Raw genomic sequence first — 16,055 nt, forward strand, 5'->3', positions numbered from 1 at the left:
AGAACTTGAAGTTAAAGTACACATACCACAAGTTGGAAATGTTCAAGTAAAAGTATAGTACTTCATTCAGCTAGCTTAAGTAAAAGCAAAATGCTCATTTGAACTCCTGTATATACTGTCGGGTAGTTTAATTTACAGCAATGCGTCATATTTGATATAAGCCTCATGTGTGTGTACCATCACTGTCCTGTGAGAACCACGTATCTCTGAAATGTCAACTTTGCATACGTTTCTCAGCCCTGTTTTCAGCTTTGTGACAAAGCTATATATATATATATATATTCTAAACATATAAAGGAACATTCCATCTTTTAGTTTATCACAAAGGTTCTAAATCAACACAACTGGAGAGACGTGGTTTTCACCGGACAGAAAGGGACACATTTCCTCACACAACTCTAAAGTAACTGAAGCTGTCAGGCATATAGTTCCCTGATCGCTTAGTTGTGGATAGCAGTTTATTCTGTGTGTGTGTGTGTGTGTGTGTGTGTGTGTGTGTGTGTGTGTGTGTGTGTGTGTGCGTGTGTGTAGCCTAAAGCTCGCAGCAGCTCAGAGGAGAGCATGGCGGGGGAGGAGGAGCGGGGGAGGAAGCCCTGCTCTCTGTACCCCCCCACCCCTCTCATCAGGACCACCAGTGTGTCTCAGGTCCGACCCACACCCAGACCCCGGTCCTCCCGACACTCAGGTGGGCCGCCCCCCCCTCACTCTAGATTGAGTGTGAAATGATTCAAACTATATAAATGACCCATCAATAAAAACAAAATGTATGTATATTTTCTTATGTGTGTGTGTGTGTGTGCAATCCAGACCCTACGTCCTTCCCTGTCCAGTTGATGGATCCCCCAGCAGACCTCACCCCTCCTGAGCTCCCCCCTAAAGGCATACGCAAATGGAGACCCCCCTCAAAGGTACGCCTGTCAACCCGAGGGCTGTAACTCCACACGCTGACCCATTGCTCACCACAGAGTGGGTACTTGAGTCTGTCTTTGCTCTTTCACTTTGACTGCACCACATGTCAGAGGCAATGCTTTCATTGGACCACAGCTACTGTGCATGACAACTGTTGTTTCTTGATTTCTGCACACAAAACAATCAAATAGCTGATCAAATATGTTTGTTATAAAAACAGACAGTTTATATGAGCTGAAAACAGCTGAAACTATAAGAAGATGAATGAATATACAAATAATGAAAACAATAATGATGTTAATAAGTGTAACGTGTAAGTTGAGGTTTGGACAAAGCAAATGTTGGGAAGATGTCACTCTGGGTTCTGCGTAACTGTGTTCTCACTATGTTCACTCTTATTACGAACACAACTATCGATGAAATGTAATGCTTGTCTCCCCAGGACCCCACTGAGTGCAGCAGCCCTGTCCTGAAGAAACCCCCGGTGAGTGTCTTTCCTTTCCACAAGTTTAAGCTCCGCTGCTCCGGGTTAGGGTTTGAGGTGCGACTCATATCATGTGGTAGAAACACAATCCCAGATTCAAATCCATTTATTACAGATATTTCCAGTTGAGCTTTTGAGCCTGAACAAAGACTGTTGTAAAATAAAAAAATGGTCATATTTTCTAACATTAAGCTCCAAATCTTTCAGTATTATATTCATTTGCTTTGAAATGACAATATGTTTTCTTGCTTTGGAACTTCATTTACAACACCTTTTACTATATCTCATAATCTACCATCGTGTGCAATATCATTTCAATATGTACAAACAAACACTTCTTTATCATATCATAAAGTAGTCTGTTTTATACTGAAAACATGAACTTCGCTGTTTCGATATTTACTGTGTTCTTATTTAGTTTTATATATCTTTTATATGTTTAGCATACTTGTTCTCTACGTATCTGTTCGTATTACTTTCCTTGTGCTACAACAACCACCCAGAGAAGCCTTTCTTTAGAGCTGTTTGAGAAATGGAAACGAGTGTATCTATAAAAGAGAATATAATCATGAAGTATTTTTTCAGTATTATTTGTTTAATAATAATAATAAATTATATTTCTATTGCGCTTTTCTTGAACCCAAAGACGCTTTACATTTGAGAGGGAGGGCAGACAAACAAAACAAAACAAAAAAGAAACAAAACAGAAAAGCAGTCAGGAGGAAGTTGGTTGAGAGGGGGGGGGGGGGGGGGCTTATGGATACAGAGTTGAAGAGGTGGGTTTTGAGGCGGGACTGGAACAGGGTGAGGGACTCAGACTCACGGAGGTCTTGGGGGAGGGGGTTCTAGAGCTTCGGGGCTGCCACAGGGAAGGCTCTGTCCCCGAAGCTCCGGAGTTTGGCCTTGGGGATGGAAAGCAAACCGGCTGAGGTGGATCTGAGGGACCGGGGTGGTTGGTAGAGGATGAGGAGGTCAGTGAGGTGGGGGGGGGGGGCGGCAGATGGTGGAGGGCTTTGTAAGTGAGGACCAGGAGTTTGTAATGGATGCGGTGTTTAACTGAAAGGCCATACAAGCGATCATAACTTCACTGATCTTTACCAAGCACTTCACTTTCTAACTGACAGTGTTTTTAAGAGCAAACATACATTCATCCATGTTCTGAGACTTTGTGTAGGGCCGTGAATCTGTTGCACTGTGGACTAAATGAACCCTTAGTGCTGCTCTCTCTCCAGGTCTACTTCAAAAAGATCTTCCACGGCTGCCCTCTCAAGATAAACTGCTCCACGACGTGGGAGAGCACGGCCGCCAAAAGAGGTATCCTCAGTCTGATGAATCAGAGTAAACCCTCTGTTCTCTCTTCTGATCTGACCTGTGTCTCCTCTGTCCCTCCCTCAGACAAGCACCTGATCCTGGGGGCGGAGGAGGGGATCTACACCCTGAACCTGAGCAGCTCCGAGGCCACCATGGAGCTGGTAGGACCTTCAACATTTATAACACAGAGCGATACCACTGCCGAACTAACTGTGGACTCGGGTGTGGTGGACTGCATACATTTACTCAAGTACTGTTCCTAAGGTCACATGTAATGTACTGAACTTAGTATTTCAACGTACTACATCTCAGAGGTGAATATCGTACTCCACTACATATGTCTGACATTAGTTACTTTTCAGATGTCCATGTTTTCATTCCCTCCCTGTCCAGTGAAACCCAAGTATCTCCAGATGTGTTCATGGTGAATGTTCCTATTTTGTGTTGGGGAAATTCTCCCACTTCTTAGACATTAAAAAGATCAGCTCTAAAATTAGACCCTCCAGAAAAACGCGGGCAAAAATCCTTGATTATGCGATCAAACATGCGGGGTTTTATGTGGTGAAATTGCGAAATATGCGGGGGAAATAAATATTGGGCTGTCTTATTTATGTATTCTCTCTCACACACAACCTGCCACTAACGTTAAATCCCTTCACTATTCAATTAAACACATTCAATGTTTATTTATTGTAAAAGCAATTGGGCTATTTTAATCACACTCTCTCTCACACACACACACACACACACACACACACACACACACACACACACACACACACACACACACACACACACACACACACACACACACACACACACACACACACACACACACACACACTTCTCCGCCTCATTCTGCTTTCATTTACTTGTTCGTTATCTGACCAGTTATCTTGTAGGTTTCTTGTAGCCCTCGAAAGGGTTTTGGAGGTCGATGCCTCGGTGAACGTGGGTTGTTTGGCTTTCTTGTCCGCAGCAGCAGAAAGGATTTTCGAATGTTTGAATGAATAAAAGTGGGTCGTCACCGTCGATGTTCTCTTATGCTCCAACACAGTTGCACGGGGTGCAGAATAGTTTCCCCCCACTTTCGTGCAAGACATCGGGGTACTGCTTTGCCCGGTCTTTAGCAGTTCAAGTTCGTCGGTAAATGAGATGGATTCGATTTTTTCATCTTGGTGTTTTCTCTCTCGTGTGAGCTCCACACGTTCACTCTACGGTGTTGTTTACCTTCTGTGATGCGCTAGCTGATGACGTCGCGTCATCATCATCATCACTTCACGTCAAGACGAGTTAACTTTTTTTTCCTCAACTTTGTGAGGAAAAATGCGGGGATTATGCGGCCTTTTGATAGATATGTGGCCTTTTAAAAATCTGCGCCATTTTGCTGATTATCGCGTTTTTCTGGAAGGTTAATAACATGCATCTTCTCAAAGCCGGAGTTTCTGAGAAATCCAGGAAAAGTTGACTTTTGAGAGATATGTGGCAGGTTACAGTGAGCACCACCCTAAACATCTACCACAACATACTGCAACATCCAATTACATTGTATATAAAGTAAAAACACTGACCGGGACCATTTTATGAACCATAATTACATCTCATTACAGTGTCTGCATACTTCTCCCATCACTGCTGAAAATCAGTCACACTCTATCAGTGACAGAAAGCTTGAAACAAATGAGTGGAGGTCTTCTTCTTCTCTTTCAGCTGTATCCAGGGAAGTGTACATGGGTCTACACCATCAATAACGTCCTCATGTCTGTGTCAGGTAAACTGAATAAGAATTCAATCCTAATTTAGCTGTGTGTCTCTGTTCACTCAGAATTTACAGAAAATATAACAGGACAGTTTATTATTTTTAGTTTTTTATTTTAGTCGGCAGAATAACTTATTTTGTTGAATTGAGTGGTTTGAGACAGAATCAGAAGACAGTGATCAAACTCTGGATACACATATAGATATTCCCTAATTGATCATGCATGTGTTACTTTGTCCATCATATTATTCAGTCAGAAGCCAAGTGACCTAATAATAATAATAATACACTTTATTTATATAGCACCTTTCAAAACATAGTTATAAAGTGCTTTAACATAGAAATGCATATAAGCATAAGAACACAAAGTAAAACACATAGAAAATAATGAAACAAACAATAAAAATAAATGGAAAATAAAAAAGGACAACAAATAAAATCACATAAAAGCAATTCTAAAAAGGTGAGATTTTAAAAGTGACTTAAACAAGCAGACAGATACTGCAGCCCTGATCTCCTCGGGAGTTCCAAAGTCTTTAGAAGGTCAGATAAGAACCTCTCAATGCCTTAAAAGTCAGCAATACAATAACAAATAAACTTTTCCTGAATTATGACAAAGTCAGGGGGGTGTCCAGACTGATGTTAGTGATGATGTGTGTGTTTCTATGTCTACCTGTATCCACCCTGTGATGGAATCGACTGCTCTGATTGGTTCCAGGTAAATCCTCTCAGCTCCACTCACACTCCCTGAAGGAGCTTTACGAACAGGCTCGCAGAGACCAGAGGATGGTTTCCCTGCCGACTCACAGACTGTTACCAAGGTAACACTCTTTACTTATTGTTTAATTCGAATATTTCATTATTTTCTAAATAAGGCAAGGCAAGTTGATTTATATATCACTTTTCAACACAAGGCAATTCAAGGTGCTTTACAAAAATGAAAGACATTCAGACAAAGGCATTTAAAAACAGTCATTAAAAAGAAAAGATAATAAAAGAAACATTAAAAGAAAAAATACATGAATAAAAAGTACATGAACAAAAATTACATGAATAAAAAGTTACAGTGCAGTTTAAGATATGAATAGTTCACACAGAAGTTACACTTTACTGATGAACACAACGGCTCAGTTTCAATTAAAAGCAGCGACAAAAAGAAAAGTCTTCAGCCTGGATTTAAAAGTAGTCAGAGTTGCAGCGGACCTGCAGGTTTCTGGGAGTTTGTTCCAGATGTTTGGAGCATAATAACTGAACGCTGCTTTACCATGTTTAGTTCTGACTCTGGGGACAGAAAGCTGACAAGTCCCTGAAGACCTGAGAGATCTGGATGGTTCATAATTTAGCAGGAGGTCAGAAATGTATTTTGGGCCTAAACCATTCAGTGCTTTATAAACCAGCAGCAGTATTTTGAAATCTATTCTTTGACACACAGGAAGCCAGTGTAAAGACTTCAGAACAGGAGTGATGTGATCCACTTTCTTAGTGTTAGTGAGGACTCGAGCAGCGGCGTTCTGAATCAGCTGCAGCTTTCTAATAGATTTTTTAGTGAGACCTGTGAAGACACCATTACAGTAGTCGAGTCTACTGAAGATAAAAGCATGGACAAGTTTTTCCAAATCCTGCTGTGACATTAGTCTTTTAATCCTAGATATATTCTTTAGGTGATAGTAGGCTGATTTAGTAACTGTTTTAATGTGACTGTTGAAACTCAGGTCAGAGTCCATGACTACACCTAGATATCTGGCTTTATCTGTTGGTTTGAACATTGCAGACTGAAGCTCAGCGCTAACTTTTATACGTTCTGACTTGGCTCCAAAAACCATTACCTCAGTTTTATCTTTGTTTAATTGGAGAAAGTTCTGACACATCCAGTCATTGATTTGTTCAATGCACTTACTCAGTGTTTGAATTGGAGCATAGTCTCCTAGTGAAATGGTTAGGTAAATGTGTGTGTCATCCGCATAGCCATGGTAACTTATTTTGTTGTTCTTCATTATCTGAGCCAGTGGTAGCATGTAGACGTTAAAGAGAAGAGGCCCCAAGATGGAGCCTTGAGGAACCCCACATGTCATATTTGTCAACTCAGATTTGTATTTACCTAAATAACACATTTGCTCATGCCAGTTCAAAGCTAAATTATTTTTGTATTTTTTTGTTTACAGGAAAATTTCAGTGACATGTAAAATACCTGATACTAAAGGATGCAAGACCTGCGCAGTTGGTGAGAAAAAAAACTGAAGTATTGCAACAAAAAAATGTCTGTGCAGAGAGAATGTGTGATGGACACATGGATACATTCAGGCTGCACGTAATTACCTTCATTTGAATAGTGTGTGTAGTGATGCAGTTGGACAGGATGCTCCCTTTATATGGCTGTCAGCTCTTTTTGAAACCAAATTAGCTCAATGCTAGTTTGAGTATTGAAATTCAGTTTTTCTTGTTAAAGGTTAGTAGTTTTATTGAAAAAACAAATCAAGGGTGGATGAGCTCCTCGTGCCTGTTATAAAGTACATTGAATTGCTTTCATATAATAAATTCAACAATGTAATCAGGTTGTTCCAACAATTTGCTGGTCTCAATCTAAAGTGTTATTATTCCATAGGAATGTGTGTTATTGTCCCAGACAGACTGTATTTTGTAGTAACTGACAAGTACCACAAGATGGGAGTAGCTACATACAAAGTACTGTGTGCAAAATCTGTGAAGGCGTTGAGGGAAATGCTACTGGGCTTTGGATTTGAAATATTAAGATACAGAAAATAGTCTGTCTTAATGCAGTAAGAAAACATTTAAACAGGGCAATGAGGAGCAGATGAGAAAAGAATAAAGCTTTATACTAACACATGACCAAATAAACTTTCAAATAGACATAAGGCCCGTTTCTGATATATGCCTCCAATAAAGGGCTAGCACTTTTAAACAATGCCCCAGTACACTGTGAGAGGACTAACTGCAGTGTGTGTCCTGCAGCTGGCAGCGTGGGGGGGTGTGTGTTCCTGTGCTGCGGCCTGGAGTCCAGCGTGGTGCTGCTGCAGTGGTACGAGCCCATGCACAAGTTCATGCTCATCAAGGTATGTTGATGAAAAAATAAGATCAATGTTTAAAATGTCAGGAAGGCAGAAGCAAACCATCTCGTTTAAATTAATCATTTTCATCAGTTACTTCTGTAGAACCCAAAAGAAGACGAAGGCTTTTATTTGAAAGAGGCCCCATTCTGCCTTTTGTATCTTCCCTTTCCTGTTGTGTGTTCTAGAGGTTTGTATGTATCTAAATGGTCTGCATAGGCTAACATCCTGCAAAGGCTAAAATCCCTGTGTTCCCTCCAGTAGGGGGTGTTTCATTTTTTAAATATTGAAGTTAAAAGCATCAATCTGGTGCACTTTTAGAGCAAAATTAAGAGATCTCATCTCTCAACACCCATGTGAAACAGAACTGTAAACAGATTTACTTTTTCTTTATGGATATTTTACAAATCACCTGTTTTTCATTTATGCTCTTATATTCTTATAACTATAATGATCATATAAACGTGTGCCTCGGAAATAATTGTTTACATGAATCGTAACCAAACCGTTTGAGACACACTGAGATAACTTTGACTAAAGTTAACTATCTAAACACTCAGAGAGTCCTTTAACTCAGAGGACTCTCCCTTTACCTTGTTGTGGAAACAGCTCCTTATATCCATTAAAGTAGCTAGCTAGCACCAGATGCTAACAACGATCCCTGGTACCGGTGCAGTCTCTCTCTCGCTCGCTGGCGCACGCACACAAAATGGCTCGTGCCACACACACAGAGCCGAGCTTGAATGAAACGCAGAGACCCAGAAGTACCTGTACTGTACTGTAGCATATAGTTTTGGAATCAATCAAAAACAAGACTGGGCTCTGGTTTCAGACAGAGAGTGAAAAGAGGTGCTGCAGCACAGGCAGTATGAGACAAATAAAGAGCTTTTTGAACATTAAAGCATGGAGACGTGTCCCAGTAGAGACACTACATACTGATATACACCTGCACATCAGCAGGAGAGGACTCTTTAAAGTAGAGACACTACATACTGATATATACCTGCACATCAGCAGGAGAGGACTCTTTAAAGTAGAGACATTACATACTGATATACACCTGAACATCAGCAGGAGAGGACTCTTTCAAGTAGAGACACTACATACTGATATACACCTGAACATCAGCAGGAGAGGACTCTTTAAAGTAGAGACACTACATACTGATATACACCTGAACATCAGCAGAAGAGGAATCTTTAAAGTAGAGACACTACATACTGATATACACCTGAACATCAGCAGGAGAGGACTCTTTAAAGTAGAGAGACTACATACTGATATACACCTGAACATCAGCAGGAGAGGACTCTTTAAAGTAGAGACACTACATACTGATATACACCTGAACATCAGCAGGAGAGGACTCTTTAAAGTAGAGACACTACATACTGATATACACCTGAACATCAGCAGGAGATGACTCTTTAAAGTAGAGACACTACATACTGATATACACCTGAACATCAGCAGGAGAGGACTCTTTAAAGTAGAGACGCTACATACTGATATACACCTGAACATCAGCAGGAGAGGACTCTTTCAAGTAGAGACACTACATACTGATATACACCTGAACATCAGCAGGAGAGGACTCTTTAAAGTAGAGAGACTACATACTGATATACACCTGAACATCAGCAGGAGAGGACTCTTTAAAGTAGAGACACTACATACTGATATACACCTGCACATCAGCAGGAGAGGACTCTTTAAAGTAGAGACACTACATACTGATATACACCTGAACATCAGCAGGAGAGGACTCTTTAAAGTAGAGACACTACATACTGATATACACCTGAACATCAGCAGGAGAGGACTCTTTAAAGTAGAGACACTACATACTGATATACACCTGAACATCAGCAGGAGAGGACTCTTTAAAGTAGAGACACTACATACTGATATACACCTGAACATCAGCAGGAGAGGACTCTTTAAAGTAGAGACACTACATACTGATATACACCTGAACATCAGCAGGAGAGGACTCTTTAAAGTAGAGACACTACATACTGATATACACCTGAACATCAGCAGGAGAGGACTCTTTAAAGTAGAGACACTACATACTGATATACACCTGAACATCAGCAGGAGAGGACTCTTTAAAGTAGAGACACTACATGCTGATATACACCTGAACATCAGCAGGAGAGGACTCTTTAAAGTAGAGACACTACATACTGATATACACATGAACATCAGCAGGAGAGGACTCTTTAAAGTAGAGACACTACATGCTGATATACACCTGAACATCAGCAGGAGAGGACTCTTTAAAGTAGAGACACTACATGCTGATATACACCTGAACATCAGCAGGAGAGGACTCTTTAAAGTAGAGACACTACATGCTGATATACACCTGAACATCAGCAGGAGAGGACTCTTTAAAGTAGAGACACTACGTACTGATATACACCTGAACATCAGCAGGAGAGGACTCTTTAAAGTAGAGACACTACATACTGATATACACCTGAACATCAGCAGGAGAGGACTCTTTAAAGTAGAGACACTACATACTGATATACACCTGAACATCAGCAGGAGAGGACTCTTTAAAGTAGAGACACTACATACTGATATACACCTGAACATCAGCAGGAGAGGACTCTTTAAAGTAGAGACACTACATGCTGATATACACCTGAACATCAGCAGGAGAGGACTCTTTAAAGTAGAGACACTACGTACTGATATACACCTGAACATCAGCAGGAGAGGACTCTTTAAAGTAGAGACACTACATACTGATATACACCTGAACATCAGCAGGAGAGGACTCTTTAAAGTAGAGACACTACATACTGATATACACCTGAACATCAGCAGGAGAGGACTCTTTAAAGTAAAGACACTACATACTGATATACACCTGAACATCAGCAGGAGAGGACTCTTTAAAGTAGAGACACTACATACTGATATGAACCCGAAAAAGAGCAGAATACGGCCTCTTTAAGCCAGGTGTATTTTCACTCAGTGGTGGAAAGTAGTACATTTACTCAACCTCAATTTGAGATACTGAGTATTAAGGTTTTCTACCCCCCTATTCTTGCACTACGTTACTTATTTTGAACCTTTTTAACACTAGAATCATCTGATAGCTTTAGTGACTTTTAAATGTATGATTTTGTAAACAAAACATGATTAGTATTTGGAATATGATCCATTGTTGCAGATTCAAGTGCAGTCTAAGTCCTCATGAAGTCTCCTTCACATCTTGCCTTGAGCTCATGATGTTCTGCAACAAGATAAATGAAAAGTGGTTAGGAAAAAACGTTATGATTTGGCCTTCTGAATTCGACACATTTCAGCTGTATGGAGGACCTTTTAATGTCCCCACAAGTTGTGTATCCTGTACCAGGGTCAACATACAATGTGTTTTAATAACTGTATCACAATCTCAGCCTTTGTCTTCCTGTAAAGTGCATACAAAAAATATGCTGAGGTATTTTAAAAGAGTCAATAGTAACTGTATAATATACTAGGAACACCTGTGAACTCATGAAAATACAATGATACAGTACAGTACGTGCAGGTTTATAGGAGTAGTGTGTGCTGCCTTGGCTTATCTTTCAGGCTGTGATATTTCTACGAGGCGGTTAACACAGACAGCAGCTAATAAAACCACTGTAGGCAGGGAAATAAAGCATTTTATGATCCCGGTTACATTTGATAGTTTGCTTTACATAAAATGGTTTATGTTTTTGGAACAGATGCTCAGTCAAACACTGTGCTGCTCAGAGATGCAGTGCCCTCATAGAAAGCACTTCATTTACTAACAGGAAACCCTTGACTTTCCTCTATCCCGCAGAATTTTGACTTCCCCCTGCCCAGCCCCCTGCGTGTGTTTGAGATGGTGACGGTGCCGCAGCAGGAGTACCCGCTGGTGTGTATCGGCATCTCTCGGGGGGCCAGCCCCCACCAGCCAGTCAATGTCGAATACATCAACCTCAACTCTAACACATCCTGGTTCACCCACTCTGGCCTGGGTATGTCATATGTTAAAGTGAAACAAATGATCTTAAAACATGATATTATCATGTTTGTATCCGCTTGTGCATTCTGTGTGTGTTCTTACAGAGAGACCTTGCCCAGATGTAGTCCAAGTGAACCAGTTGAACAGTAGCTCGCTGCTCGTCCTCGTAGCGAGTAAGTCACATATATTTCAGATACTAACGACACAAAATATCTCTTATAGTATCGTGGTGGTACTAGGTCAACTTTCTGCAGGAGCAGTTACTTTACCTTGATATACTCATACTTAATGTTTACATCTCTGTGTACATACAGTGGGGCAAAAAAGTGTTTAGTCAGCCACCAATTGTGCAAGTTCTCCCACTTAAAAAGATGAGAGAGGCCTGTAATTTTCATCCTAGGTACACTTCAACTATGAGAGACAGAATGATGAAAGAAAATCCAGAAAATCACATGTCTGATTTGTAATGAATTTATTTGCAAATGATGGTGGAAAATAAGTATTTGGTCAATAACAAAAGTTCGTCTCAATACTTTGTTATATACCCTTTGTTGGCAATGACAGAGGTCAAACGTTTTCTGTAAGTCTTCCCAAGGTTTTCACACACTGTTGCTGGTATTTTGGCCCATTCCTCCATGCAGATCTCCTCTAGAGCAGTGATGTTTTGGGGCTGTCGCTGGGCAACACGGACTTTCAACTCCCTCCAAAGATTTTCTATGGGGTTGAGATCTGGAGACTGGCTAGGCCACTCCAGGACCTTGAAATGCTTCTTATGAAGCCACTCGTTCGTTGCTCGGGCGGTGTGTTTGGGATCATTGTCATGCTGAAAGACCCAGCCACGTTTCATCTTCAATGCCCTTGCTGATGGAAGGAGGTTGTCACTCAAAATCTCACGATACATGGCCCCATTCATTCTTTCCTTTACGCGGATCAGTCGTCCTGGTCCCTTTGCAGAAAAACAGCCCCAAAGCATGATGTTTCCACCCCCATGTTTCACAGTAGGTATGGTGTTCTTTGGATGCAACTCAGCATTATTTCTCCTCCAAACACGTCTAGTTGAGTTTTTACCAAAAAGTTCTATTTTGGTTTCATCTGACCACATGACATTCTCCCAATCCTCTTCTGGATCATCTAAATGCTCTCTAGCAAACTTCAGACGGGCCTGGACATGTACTGGCTTAAGCAGGGGGACACGTCTGGCACTGCAGGATTTGAGTCCCTGGCGGCGTAGTGTGTTACTGATGGTAGCCTTTGTTACTTTGGTCCCAGCTCTCTGCAGGTCATGGACTCGGTCCCCCCGTGTGGTTCTGGGATCTTTGCTCACCGTTCTTGTGATCACTTTGACCCCACGGGGTGAGATCTTGCGTGGAGCCCCAGATCGAGGGAGATTATCAGTGGTCTTGTATGTCTTCCATTTTCTAATAATTGCTCCCACAGTTGATTTCTTCACACCAAGCTGCTTACCTATTGCAGATTCAGTCTTCCCAGCCTGGTGCAGGTCTACAATTTTGTTTCTGGTGTCCTTTGACAGCTCTTTGGTCTTGGCCATAGTGGAGTTTGGAGTGTGACTGTTTGAGGTTGTGGACAGGTGTCTTTTATACTGATAACGAGTTTAAACAGGTTCCATGAACACAGTTAACGAGTGGAGGACAGAGGAGGCTCTTAAAGAAGAAGTTACAAGTCTGTGAGAGCCAGAAATCTTGTTTGTTTGTAGGTGACCAAATACTTATTTTACCGAGGAATTTACCAGTTAATTCATTAAAAATCCTACAATGTGATTTCCTGGATTCTTTCCCCCCATTCTGTCTCTCATAGTTGAAGTGTACCAGGGTGAACATTACAGGCCTCTCTCATCTTTTTAAGTGGGAGAACTTGCACAATTGGTGGCTGACTAAATACTTTTTTGCCCCACTGTATATTTATTACCTATCATTACTCATATACAGTTATTACTGTACACCACAAATATATATATTTAGTTTTACTTTATACTCTATATATGTAATATTTCACCCCTATATCTCAACTTCTGCACTTCTTTATGTCTTTCATTTAGATTTTTAGATAGTGATAGCTAATAAGTGTTGAGTATATGACAGCAATAACTTGGAACGTGTATAAATAATCAATAAGAATAAACATAAAACATAATAATGAAATATAGACATTATTTATATCTTGATTATATCAAATACCAAAAATGTAATTTTCTTAGTGTTTTTTACAAAATAGGCCTATGTTGTGAAGACAATAAACAAGGTGACATTTTGTTTTCTTTAACAGGCAGACTTAACACTATTTTAGCTTCTCTTTCCCTCTGGGCTAATATTTAAAAGTACTTCCCCAATAGTTCTACAACTGCAACAACACCCTGTGCTGCCCACATGTGATGAGAGAGTGTAACTGCACATTACATTCAGTCTATATCCCGCTCCTGTCTTTGCTATTCCCTCACGTGTCCCTCTCCTCCAGAGTCGGTGCACATCGTGGGTCTGGAGGGGGAGCTGAAGAGCAGCAGGCCTCTGACACATGAGACCACCTTCACTCATGAAGTCCAGTCTATAGGTGAGACCTCACAGAGCAGTAACTAGACTCACTCTAATACTCAAGTTCAAATCTGATTTTCTTGAGTACTTTTTGGCCACTTAATACTCTTACTCCATCTCAGAGGTAAATCACTTACTTGTTACTCCACTGAGCTGTAAAATGCATCGTCATGAAGCTGAAAACAGAGCTGTGGACATATGGCAAAGTACATGACATATGATGATCTTAAGGAATGTGATGCCTTGCTGTAGATTGATCTGTCCTAGGGATAGGGGTTGAATGCAGGATTTTTACTTGTAGAGTATTTCAGTTGTACTTTCACTCCAGTAAATGACTTAAATACTTCTTCCACCACTGCTGTCCAGTGATGCCTAACCTTTAAAGCTCTGTCTGTCTGCTGTCTGTCTCTCAGTGTATTTTGAGGACACTCTGCTGGCAGTGTGGCGTCACGGCTGGCAGAGGAGAGGACAGGGTTTTGCTGAGGTGCTAGAGGAGACCACGGACCCCAGGAAGACCTACAGACTGGTGCAGTCAGACAGGTACAGCAGGACTTTACTCAGGGGTATGTTTGATTAGATTTGTAGTTCCTGCAGTGTGGGCTCTTTTGTTATTCTGTTGTATGGCTTTTTTTTGCTACGCCTCGGCGCCTACTAATCAGCTGGGCTGCAGTTTATTACAAACAACTGAAAAATGTCAATTCACACAGCAGGTATATGTGAATCATGTCTCCTAGATTAGCATGCTAACATTTGCTAACTGCTGTTGGAAAAAGTAACAAAAAACATGTAACCTTAGATGTCATTTTGATATACTCGTGAGTATTTCCATTACAGTATATGCAACTTAATACGGCAATTCATTGCAGAGGGAAATATTGTGCTTTTTAATCCTCTACATTTATGTATGTATAAGTCACTTTGCATACTCATATAGCTGAGTAGAATTCATGCATTAAAAATAAATAAATATATATTTGTACAAAATGTCATGGGCATTAATTTAACAGTATTTTAGTCTGGACAAAGTGATGGACTGACTGATATCTGAATATTAGGATATAATCTAGATTTGCATCATGCACAGAAACATGTATGTGACTTTAAACTTATATATAAAAATAGGATTTTAAAGAGTTTATGCAGGTTTACACTAAATTCCTCTGACCTCCTTGACCTCCTCCCTGCAGGATGGTCGTCTTGGAGACGCGTCAGATCGATGACCAGACGGGGATGTCCAACCTGTACATCCTGGAAATAGCGGAGAACTACGTCATGCTGCCCTGACTCTCCGTCTACCGGCGAAGGGCATCATGGGAGACTCCAGATTATATGTGAATGTCTCCGCAGGACTCTGATCTGTCATCAGTGACTTTGATGGGCATGGATATCACAGTCTTTTAATTTCTAATGGGAGGAGAGAAGTCAGAAAGAAATGATAGCATGATGTTGCAAGGGTAAGCCAACCCTTGCTTAGGCTGATTTCAATATGTGAGATACAGAATTGAGAAGGCTGAGGAAAATAAATGAACAGTGAAGGAAGGTCCTCCAACACTACAGAGGGAGTTCTACTTTCTTCTTCTGCTGCAGGGACTGAGATACACCACGGCTTCCAGAGGAACTCACACAGGAATAAAGGACTGGAAGGATTCATGATGTGATGTATATCCTGAGTGTGTGTCAGTGTTGGATCCATAAAACACACTTCTTACTTCTTACTTTGTAATAAAAATGAATTAACTTAAGATGAGGTGAACTGTACTGATCTCAGAGCAAAACACAGAAAATAAGGTCCCATTAATGGCAGAGTGTGTATTCCCTTTGTAAGCTGAAAACAGAAAACTGTTAGGGGCCGGTGACATCACAAGGAGGAGCGAATAGTCAAATTAACTATTTATATGGTACATAAAAGTGGCATATTTGGTGATTTGTCAACCAAATTGAGTAATGACAGGCATATTACGATTGTAATCAGCTTTGGAGAAACAAAATA

General features: G+C 40.8%; 1 protein-coding gene across 2 annotated transcripts in view; it reads left to right on the forward strand.

The window, feature by feature from the left end:
- The window catches only part of LOC117457561 (mitogen-activated protein kinase kinase kinase kinase 5-like), a 59,879-nt gene extending 44,072 nt beyond the window's left edge, over positions 1–15,807 (forward strand). The window contains exons 19-32 of one of the 2 annotated variants that reach the window (XM_034097711.1): positions 532–685; positions 808–908; positions 1,352–1,393; positions 2,626–2,707; positions 2,789–2,865; positions 4,415–4,475; positions 5,182–5,284; positions 6,626–6,684; positions 7,434–7,534; positions 11,355–11,532; positions 11,624–11,692; positions 13,992–14,084; positions 14,479–14,605; positions 15,253–15,807. In XM_034097711.1, coding sequence (XP_033953602.1) covers positions 532–685; positions 808–908; positions 1,352–1,393; positions 2,626–2,707; positions 2,789–2,865; positions 4,415–4,475; positions 5,182–5,284; positions 6,626–6,684; positions 7,434–7,534; positions 11,355–11,532; positions 11,624–11,692; positions 13,992–14,084; positions 14,479–14,605; positions 15,253–15,349 — 1,344 coding nt within the window. In that variant the 3' untranslated portion in view covers positions 15,350–15,807. Of the gene's footprint in view, positions 1–531; positions 686–807; positions 909–1,351; positions 1,394–2,625; positions 2,866–4,414; positions 4,476–5,181; positions 5,285–6,625; positions 6,685–7,433; positions 7,535–11,354; positions 11,533–11,623; positions 11,693–13,991; positions 14,085–14,478; positions 14,606–15,252 lie in introns of both variants that reach the window. The other variant, XM_034097709.1, reaches the window with a different exon arrangement.
- Positions 15,808–16,055: the final 248 nt, after the last annotated feature.

Source organism: Pseudochaenichthys georgianus, chromosome 13, assembly GCF_902827115.2.
Source record: "Pseudochaenichthys georgianus chromosome 13, fPseGeo1.2, whole genome shotgun sequence".
NCBI lineage: Eukaryota > Metazoa > Chordata > Actinopteri > Perciformes > Channichthyidae > Pseudochaenichthys > Pseudochaenichthys georgianus.